Here is a 10913-nt window from a genome sequence, read left to right as displayed (position 1 = left end):
TGAACCCACTGGTGGTTTTATCATTTTGTAAATACTGGACATCACCTGTACAAGGTGATGCTTGTGTACAAGGTGATGCTTGTGTACAAGGTGATAATAATAACAGAAAGACAAAGACTCTTTCTCTTTGTAAACAGTTCACCTGATGATTTACATGCCTTCAGTGTGTGAGATCTGAGTTGCTTGCAAAACACAAATGAATGAATGAAACAGGCTTTTGGTTTTTGTGAGACATCAGCTCCCTTTTCTTAGATCTGATCGCAGGCCTATTATATGCACCCTCCTCCCTCCAACATCTAGTTAAGCAAACAACCGGTCAGGCGATTAAAAGGCTCAGGGGGTAAGTGTCAGACCCCGAATGACATCATTTCCTTCCTCTGTGTGCTGTTCATTGTTGTCAACGTTGTCGTCTCTGTGCCACTTCCTTCAGTGTGAAAAGACACAGAGATAAGATCTAGACCGACATTGACGTATTCCAGGTGAGGAAGCAGACCCAGAGGGGTTGCAGGTCCTCCGCAGTCCTACGTGCTGTCTCTCAGCTTCTCAGCTGGCAGCTGGAGGTGTGTCTCATGACAGAGTGGAGCTGATGGGTTGTTGTGATCAGGAGACTGGGACTGTGCAGCTATGGGGGGTTTGAACAGGTTGGTTTCACCAATTAATCTGGTTGGCTGAAGGATTCTGCTCCCTTCTAGACCTAGTCTGAGCCTCTCCACTTCCGGAAAGCCGGAACGAACTCCTCAAGGCGGTTAGTTCTTCATCCCCCAGTGAGTCATTCACAGCTTACCTCCCCATTCTGTACTGTGGCTGAGCCTTGAGCACCAGGCTGTCTTCAGCTTACACTTCCAGAATGTTCTTTGGGAAAAGGTGCAGTTCTATAGCATATTTAATTTTGAAATAAAGAAGGACTGTTTTAAAATATGAAAAATGCTAAGAAAGAGTTTAAGTGTTTGATCCCCAAAAAGAGATATGAGGTGATTCATATGTTAATTAGCTTGATTCAGTAGTTTCACATTTTGTATACATATATACATCATAAATATATACCTTTGCTATCTATTAAAATTAAATAAAAAGAAAGACTTCTGTGGTGGAAAATTATTAACCATGATATGAACAGTTTAAATTTAAATTTAATAATAATTGTTAACAATATTAACAGATTAGAGCAAAGTCATAGAGCAGGAAGCCCCTTAAGACCCCTTGAATCCTGCTGTATTGTTGTCAAGGACAGCAGTGGGCGTTTCCCTGTCTGACCTGGGCATGGAACCCATAACTCAGGCTTCCATGCTGGTTTAGGATGGGGTGGGATTCAGACTATGCATAAAGATAAGTACATACGATGGATATAGTTTAATCAAAAATTAAATCCTCATCAGACCAAAATAAATAGAAAAGTTGTTCTCTTCCAAAGTTCCTGTGAGGCCCTACTCCTTCCTAACTCCCCTTTATCCTTATATTTTGGTGGTTGTTATAATCATTTGGTTGTTTAATTCAAAGGCTTATCATTTGTGTATCCCTAGCAGTAGTCTATTTTTGAAACACAGTTGTTCCTTGGTATCTGCAGGGTTTTTTTTTTTTTTTTTTTAGGATCCAGATGCTCAAGTCCCTCATATTAAATGACATTGAATTTTCATAAAATCTACAAACTCTCTTATATACTTTAAATTATCTCCAGATTTATTTATAGTACCTATTGCAATGTAAATGATATGCAAATAGTTGTTATACTGTATTGTTTAGGGGATTACAAGAAAAAATCTGTATGTGTACAGTACAGATGTACCCTTTTTTCTTTGAATATTTTTGATTTGTGCTTTGTTGAATCTGCAGATGCAGAACCATGGACTTGGAAGGCTAACTGTGTTTTCTTCAACTAGATAAATGTCTATTTATTTATTTTTTAAAGATTCATTTATTTATTTGAAAGGCTGATTAGCAGAGAGAGACATTGAGGCAAGAGAGAGATTACTTGCTTCCACTGGTTCACTCCTCAAATGACTGCAACATCTGGGATTGGGCCAGGTTGAAGCCAGGGCCAGGAATTCCATCTGGATCTCCCACATGTGTGGCACGTGCCCAAGAACTTGGGTACCTTCCATTGCCTTCCCAAGTACATTGGTAGGGAGCGGGATTTGAAGTGGAGGGAGCAGTCAGGACTTGCGCTGGCATGGGATGCTGATATGGGATGCTGATGTTGCAATTGGCCACTTAACCTGCTGTACCACAATGCTGGCTTCACCTAAAGAAGCCTGAAGATAGGCAGTCCAGGGTTCACATGGTGGATTAAAAATGTTAACAAGGACTTAGGCTTCTCTTTCTTTCTACTCTGCTGCGTTCTATGCATTGCTTTTATCTTTAAAGTCACTTTATGATTCACAATAGCTGCCAGGGCTCTACACTCACATCTACACACCAGGGCAGAAGAAAACAAATCTAAAGTAATTATTTTGAGTTTGTGCTGTTAACAACAATGCATTTTGTAGAACAAAATACTCAACAGAGGATTGCTTACAAAGGAATGAGGTTAATTTTGGCTCATGTATTTGTAAGGTCATAGTCTAAGAGTAGGCTGACTCCATTGATCTGGCCATCTGGTGAGGTTGGAGGATGGTAGTGGTGGAGTGTGTGTGAAAGAATGATCACATGGTAATCCAGGAAGCAGAGAGAGCAGCTGGGCTCAACTCAGTTTTTGATAACCAACTTTATCATTAAAATTGTCTTGCAAAGGCATGCCTTCAATGACCTAAGGACCTTACACTCAGTTTAACTCTTAGACACAATCATTGGATTATGTTTCCACCCTCTTAGTCCCAACAATTTATGACTTTGAGATTTAATCATTGGCCTGAGTTTGTGAGCTATGTCCTATCTAAACTCCATCACTTGACGACCTTTGGTGCCACATCCTTGTGTACATGGGCAAGAGTTTCCTCAGTGAGGATGGCTAGGTCATTGGAAGGGTGGAGTCACTGGTTAAATGTATCTGATTTTTAAAGGATGATGTCAAACATCATCTGGTGAACAAATTTATACTACTCACTTTTCATATTCTTGGGTGAACAAATTTATACTACCCATTTTTCATATTTTTGTCAGCATTGTGGTGTCATACTGTTAAATTTTTGCTAATTTGAATATTCTGAGGTCTTAAATGTGCATTTTCCTGATTTCTAATAAGAACAGAGATCATTTCATGTGTGTAGTAGTGATGTGGACGTTCTCTACTGTGGTCCGCATTTTTTCCTAGTCTGAATCTCCCTTACACATTCAGCTTCATACACTCATGGAAGCTTTCTATAATCCTTTCATGAGGACCTTATTTATTAATCAATGAACTACAGTCTTTGTGGAACGTCATTATAATAAATTGACTTTTTAAAAAATTATTTATTTATTTGAAATGCAGAGATACAGAGAGAGAAGGAGAGAGAGATAGTGATAGAGATAGAAAGAGAGGGAGAGAGAGGGAGAGAGAGAGAGAGAGAGAGAGAAACTTCCATCACTGATTCACTTCCAAAATGGCTGCAATGGCCAGGGTTGGGCCAGGCTGAAGCCAGGAACCAGTGGCTTCTTCTGGGTCTCCCACATGTGTTCAGGGGCCCAAATACTTGGGCTGTCCTCTGCTGCCTTCCCAAGTGCATTAGCAGGGAGCTGGATTGGAACTGAATCATTCAGGACTAGAATTGGCTCCAACTTTATAATTGGTCCCAAATTGGCTGTTTTCAGGAGGATCAACTCATAAAATAAAGATTTGGAATAGGAGTTCAATGGACACAAAGCAATATATTAAACAACAACAAAAATTCTTTGGATATTACTATGTGAGATGCAAATAAATATACTCCTTACAGTTAAACACCAAAGTTTACTTTATTTGTTGATGCAAATGATTACATATTCATCTTCAATTCATTGCTTTCACTATCATTGGTGTACGATCTATTTCATTTTTATCAATGGCCATGGAATTATAGAAAGGGTCCAGGGTCAACATCAGAATGTGAAAAAAAGTGAAGGGAAGAGGACAATGTAGACTGAGCATCCTATTTTTCTTAGGAAATTGTCATCCTACTTATTTTTTAAACATACCCTTGAACAAAAAATAGTAATGCTTGTCTTAAACTTGATAAATCATTGGCTCAAAGTCTCACAATGAAACAGTGGTAGAATCAGGATGCAGATTCCAGATTTACTCTATGCCTGGTTTACTCTTGCATATTCTAAGTGCTATTTGAATCATGAGAAAATATTTTCTTAGTTGCAAAATGGGAATTTCATATTTAACTGAGCCCTCTCCATTGCCTTTTAGAGATGCCATGACATTCAATTGGGATCATGCATGTATCATAAGTATTCTTTAAAAAGAAATTACTGAGTGGGCATCTGGTTTAGATTTTGGTCTTAGCAATGAAGAAAACAAAGACTTTGCTCTCTAGGGTTTTGCAGTCTAGTGCAGGTATTACAATTACTTTCTTCTTGCACCAAATCTTTGTTAGAGAATGTAGTTTGTGGCTTAACTGTCTTCCCAGATCTGTTTATGCTAACCCTGCAACAGGGTAGGAGAGAACTGTTTATGATGTAGGTAAAGTAAGTACAGAGGAGAAGTCATGTACTCTGTCCTTCAGACACCAGACAGTTCAGCCTTTAGGAGACATTTCCAAAGGAAGCATGGCTTATTTAATCTGAAAGATTACCAGTAACCAGCAAGTTACCCAGTTTTAAGGCGATTTTCAAGTTCTGCTGTTCTGGCCTGAGCATGATGGAAGATCCTCTAAGGACAAAGACAGGGGCCAGCACTGTGGCACAGTGGGTTAATGCCCTGGCCTGAAGATCCAGCATCCCATGTGGGCGCTGGTTAGAGACCTGGCTGCTCCACTTGCGATCCAGCTCTCTGCTATAGCCTGGGAGGGCAGTGGAGGATGACCCAAGTCTTTGGGCCCCTGTACCCACATGGGAGACCTGGAGGAAGCTCCTGGCTCCTGGCTTCAGATCGGCGCAGCTCCGGCCATTGCAGCCAATTGAGGAGTGAACCATTAGATGGAAAATCTTTCTCTCTCTCTGCCTCTCCTCTCTCTGTGTAACTCTTTCAAATAAATAAATAAATTAAAAAAAAAAAAAGAGCGAAGACTGTTCAGAATGGTGATGGGTGAGGGCTGTTCCTCAAACCCCTCCTTTTTTTAGCCAGTTAGAGACTCAGTTTTATTTTACTCAATATTCCCTGCTTATTGAGGTGATCAATAATTTATATATTGGATTACTAATTATAGCATTAAATCCAATGGTAGTTTTTTCACTTTATGTTACTATATGGGCAAAATGTTGAAATCTTTACCTAATGTATACTAAACTGATCTTCTGTATACAAAGAGAATTGAAAATGAATCTTTACATGAATGGAAGGGGAAAGGGAGCGGGAAAGGGGAGGGTTGCTGGTGGGAGGGAAGTTATGGGAGGGGGGAAACCATTGTAACCCATAAGCTGTACTTTGGAAATTTATATTCATTAAATAAAAGTTTAATAAAAAATAATTTATATATTAAAACAAAATAAAAGTCCAGTAGAGCAATTCACAGGGATTCCCAGATAGAATCTTGACACAGAAGAAAATGTAGAATTAATGGGAGTAAATCAAGAGAGAAAAGATGTTATGCTCAAGTATGGGTGCAAATAGTATTTGGGTGAGATGAAATAAACCCAAGACCTCTTGGACCTTAGAGACAAGACCTCTTGGACCTTAGAGACTATACTCTGTGCCATTAGAGAATAGAATGAGACTTGTGGGCACAGAAGAATGGGCTGGACATGGGAGAGGAGGATAAAGTACCACGGAATTACTAGAAACAAAATTCACCACATTTGTCGTTCTCTCACATGCCTTCTTTCTGTTCACAGGTATATACTGCATATGGAGCAGGTGCTTATTAGGATAAATTGCTATGGAACAAAATGAATGAAGTCCTCTTATCGAGATCTACATGCTATGGGACACTTGGAATCTGCCAGTGACCTTTGTTAAGGCAGCTTTCACATCCTTATTTCTTAGACTGTAGATCAGGGGGTTAAGCATGGGGATGACCACAGTGTAGAAGACAGATACGACCTTATCTTCCTCCAAGGATTTGCCTGAGCCATTTCGTATGTACATAAAAATGAGGGTTCCAAAGAAAAGGGCCACAGCAGTGAGGTGGGAGGCACATGTGGAGAATGTCTTGGCCCTGCCACCTGAAGACTTAACCTTAAAAATGGCCTTGAGGATGAGTAGGTAGGAAATAAAAATGACCAAGGCATTGGCCACAATCACAAAGTTGCCAAAGAAGACAATGACAACCTCAGAGTTTGTTGTGTCACTGCAGGAGAGCTTTAGCAAGGGTGGGAGGTCACAGAAGAAGAAGTTGATCTGATTGTTGTTACAGAAAGAGAGGGTGAAGGTACATGTAGTACGAAGAATGGCCCCTGATATCCCACAGACATAGGCTCCCAGTACCAAAACCCAGCAGATTCTAGAATTCATGGCTACACTATACAGCAGGGGGTTGCTGATAGCAACATAGCGGTCATAGGCCATCACTGTTAACAGGAAACATTCTGTCCCTGCGCAGAGGGTGAAGAAAAAGAATTGGGCAGCACAGCGATTGTAGGAGATGATGGTTTTACTAGTGGCCAGTGTGGCAAGGATTTGCGGGGTGATGACTGAGGTGTAACAGGCATCCAGCAGGGAGAGGTGGCTCAGGAAGAAGTACATTGGGGTATGGAGTTGGATGTCCACTTGAATCAGAATGAACATTCCCATGTTGCCCAGAAGGGTGATGAGATATAAACCCAGAAACACCAGAAAGAGGGGAATCTCTAGATTTGGGTGGTCAGCAAAGCCCGTGAGAATGAACTCAGTTACTATGGTGAGATTATTGCTGGCCATGGATATGAAATGGACTGTGGGTCTGAGGATGAGAATGAAATTTTAAAAATCTTGTATTGAGGGACAGAATGTCTCTTTCTGTGGTAGAAATTAGGCTTAAAATTCTGGGTGTATTTGTAGAGCTTGCTTTTCAGACATCTTGAACTCAGATGATTCTCCTTGGGCCTCTCCTGCATTTTATGGAGCTGAGCATTGAGCCGGTGCTTTTGATTCAAATGAATTCTGGTTTACACATGGCAATTTCTGTGAAGATAAGAGATATACAGTTCTCAGATTGGGGAGGTTCCTGCACTGCATTTGGTCCTGACTTACCCGGGATCGGAGTCTCTTGTAACCCACAGTCATCCAGTTGACACACGAGCCTCCGTTTGTGGCAGCTTCACCTGTGAATTCCTTTCTGGACCTGGATTATTTCTCTTTGTGTCTTCCACATATTGGCCATACTTTTATGCCTTCTTGACACAACAATTGCAATCTCTTCTCGTGAAGGTCTTCTGGGAGTTGGAAGATGATGAAGCTGCACTTCGTGTTCACTATTTCCTTATACACATCAATACACATTGACATATCTTTCTTTTTATTGTGTAATTATTCAGGCAGGCAACTGAAATATTGCTTATGTGATAGTATTATCTGATAACTAAAATCATTCTTTTTACTTTAATCTTTACTACCCTACCTAATAGACCATATTCAATAGTATTTAAATACTTTTTTTGTTATTTATAGCATCAAGATTATGAACAATTTGTGCGAACTTGTGGTCTTGCTATCTTTTAGTAATGTGACTTGTGCAAATTACATAACTCCATTGGTCCTCAATTTTTTATCTCTAGCATTGAAAAAACATGCCTGCTTCACAGGGCTGTTTTGAGCATGAAATAAGTTAATATCTGCAAGATATGTAGAGCAGTGCCCAGCACACAGAAATAACTGAATAATGTTATTGTTGCTGTTTTTCTCATCAATTTTAGAAGTATATATTGACTTTATATTCCAAAAGATAATACATTTCCTTCATATAAACTTTTGTCACTATTTGTATCTCTTTAAATGATACAGGTGCACACAATATATATTTGTAATTTTGTTTCAATAATTGAATAAATTTGGACTCCAGGTAAGAAAGATGAAGAAATCATTCCCCTGTTCTTTTCTTTCTCCTCCTTCTCACCTCATTTTAAAAAAACCTTCAGTCTTTTATCCCATTTGTGTAACAACGCTTTTTATCCTGGTTGTCTTCTGTAGTTGTCTATGGGTTGATGGTAAGTGATGTTTCCCTGTTACAATTACGTTTGTGCTATACACTAAAAGGCTAAAAGTTGGATATGTAGAAGAAGAAATGTAACTAAATGCTCCTGTGTGTAAGAGAAGCTGTCAAACACCAAGTCAAATGAATGCGCTTTTCTTGCACTCTACCAATTTGCTCAAAAATAATTATATTTACCTTCTTTTATATTTGAGTCATGGCAATTTTGTATTTCCTAAAATTCCTTGTTGCCATATGGCATAGATCTGAGTCACATCATAATTCCACATGCTTACCACTGATCATTTTCCAGGTTTATCAGGATCCTCATTAAAGTGCCAGAAATCCAAGTAATTCTTAGGAGCATTTGCATGGAAGCCCAGACTCATCTCATTTTTTCTTCTTTCTTTTTTTGACAGGCAGAGTGGACAGTGAGAGAGAGAGAGACAGAGAGAAAGGTCTTCCTTTTCCGTTGGTTCACCCCTCAATGGCCGCTGCGGCTGGTGCACCGTGGCCGGCGCATCGCGCTGATCTGAAGCCAGGAGCCAGGTACTTCCTCCTGGTCTCCCATGCGGGTGCAGGGCCCAAGCACTTGGGCCATCCTCCACTGCCTTCCTGGGCCACAGCAAAGAGCTGGACTGGAAGAGGAGCAACCGGGACTAGAACCTGGTGTGCCGGTGCCGTAGGCAGAGGATTAGCCTATTGAGCCACGGCTGGCCTCATCTCATTTGTTGAACGGTCATTCTACTCTCCTAGAACTTTCCACATACTTTATGAATGTCTGGCAACAATCCCACTAACACATGGATCAGGAACAGACCAGACACATTATTTTCCTTGTAGCACAGCTAGGCATTTTCATTGCTATGGCAAACTGCAGATTGCCAGTTTTGAATAAAATCTATAGTAATAAAAACTACTCTTCATCACACTCTATAACTTTTCATGCATTTTATATACATAAATGTCTGGGATTGCCTCCACATCCTGCCTGTGAAGTAAAGTGATTGATATTATCATTTATTTTGGTGACAGGAAAATTAACACTTAGAGAGATTAATGATTTGTCCAAAGGTTAAAGAATTAGTCATTTGCAGACCTGGGAATGGTAGACAGGTCCTCTGGCTTCCATAGATTTGGCTGTACTTTCCTCCCACCTAAGCTGTAATTCCAGTGAGATCTACCAGCAAGAGGCTCCATTATGTGAAGAGGCTGCAAATGAGCCTGGGTCACTGTAGAATAATTATGACCATGTATGCACGGCACAGGTGGAGAGACAAGCAGCACACACTTTCATGGAACGGCTGGTGGAAGTTGTTGTTGGGTCCAGGGCCTCTCCAGATCTAAGCAGGGGTATTTGGTGGGCAGCAGACTTTGATAAATTATGTAAAACTTACCTCCTAGGATTTTTCCTGTACTCCACTTCAGCAGCGGGGCCTGGGGATGAGTTGACTTCTTTGGAAGGTCCTCTTGCTATGGTTCAAGTGCCACAGTTGCTATTTATATGACAGGTACTGAAGGTGTTTCAGAGGTCTACTCCCCTCCTTGGTTTTTCTTCCTGGCCTGAAAATGGTGAAGCTAGATTATGTGATCCTGATCATCTTCGTCTCTCAGCATCCGTCAGTTGTATGTCTAGGTAAATAGGCTAAATGAGGCTCTTACAAGGATTTTCCCAATGTCTGCTATTAGAAACGTGCACACTTCTTAACCACCAATTACTGAGTCTATAAAACATGCAGACACAATTTAAAGTGAATTAGAGACACTTAAACACAATATGATGGGATCTTATATCCAAAATTGAATGAATAATGCCCCACAGTTCCTGACAAGTCATCGTCTTCATTAAGGCAAGACTCTTCTTCATATTATTTTATTTCCCCCCCAGTTCTCCCTTTTATCTCTACTCTTATTCCTGCTCTTTGTAGGTGTTCATTCTAGTATTTTCAAAATATCTATCCCTCCATATTTATCTAGATATATGTGTGTTTTAAAAAATATAGTGACTTTTGTGTGTTTTAAAATTTACATACATGACATTATTATGTAAATCTCATTTATTTTTCACCTATACTATATTTTTGTGACTTGTCTGTATAATACTGTTAAATCTAGTTTGTTATTTTTGATTCTGTTATGGCATTTCTTGATATGCTTATAGCACATTTTACTTATCCATTCTGCTGAAGACTTTGCATACTTTGCATATATTATCTTATTTAATTCCCTAAACTGTCCCTTAAGCAGTTATTATTATTTTATTTTTACCAATGAATAATTTAAACCTCTGGGAGATTAGTTTTTCTAAGTTACCTGGGAACTGGAAATGAAGAGTTGATTGATGATGAATTCTCTTTGATGTGAAATTTTTTATTATCGCCCTACATTTTACTGCATCTTTATGATTTATGGAATCAAATAAATATAGCTACAGTTAATCAGATCATTTCTACATGTATATCTTGAGAAAACTTAGCAAATTTCAAAATCTTTCTTAGCATCTAAATTTGAAATTGCCACACTTTCCATTTTCTGTCTATCTCATAGCTGATTTCCAGGAGTCTCCTCTGAGTAAGGACAAAATTGTTGAAACCATCTGACCAGAGATTAAGTAGCAGGTAGTTGGGGTGCAGGCGTAACCACACTGGATTTGTGCTATGCACATAGCCACCCACCAAGCCCATCTTATACATTACTTCTTTTTTTTTTTCCCTTTTTGACAGGCAGAGTGGACAGTGAGAGAGAGAG

General features: G+C 39.6%; 1 protein-coding gene across 1 annotated transcript; it reads right to left on the bottom strand.

The window, feature by feature from the left end:
• Positions 1 to 5971: 5971 nt before the first annotated feature.
• Positions 5972 to 6916, bottom strand: LOC133764215 (olfactory receptor 9I1). The gene has a single exon (XM_062197890.1). The coding sequence runs from the start codon at positions 6914 to 6916 to the stop codon at positions 5972 to 5974; it is 945 nt and encodes a 314-aa protein (XP_062053874.1).
• Positions 6917 to 10913: the final 3997 nt, after the last annotated feature.

This window comes from Lepus europaeus, chromosome 7, assembly GCF_033115175.1.
Source record: "Lepus europaeus isolate LE1 chromosome 7, mLepTim1.pri, whole genome shotgun sequence".
NCBI lineage: Eukaryota > Metazoa > Chordata > Mammalia > Lagomorpha > Leporidae > Lepus > Lepus europaeus.
The sequence above is the reverse complement of the archived record's forward strand: the minus strand, read 5'-3'. Positions and strand labels throughout refer to the sequence as shown.

Excerpts from the sequence above, each read along its gene's own strand:
- LOC133764215 (XM_062197890.1), bottom strand. The coding sequence starts at position 6,916 with ATGGCCAGCAATAATCTCACCATAGTAACTGAGTTCATTCTCACGGGC.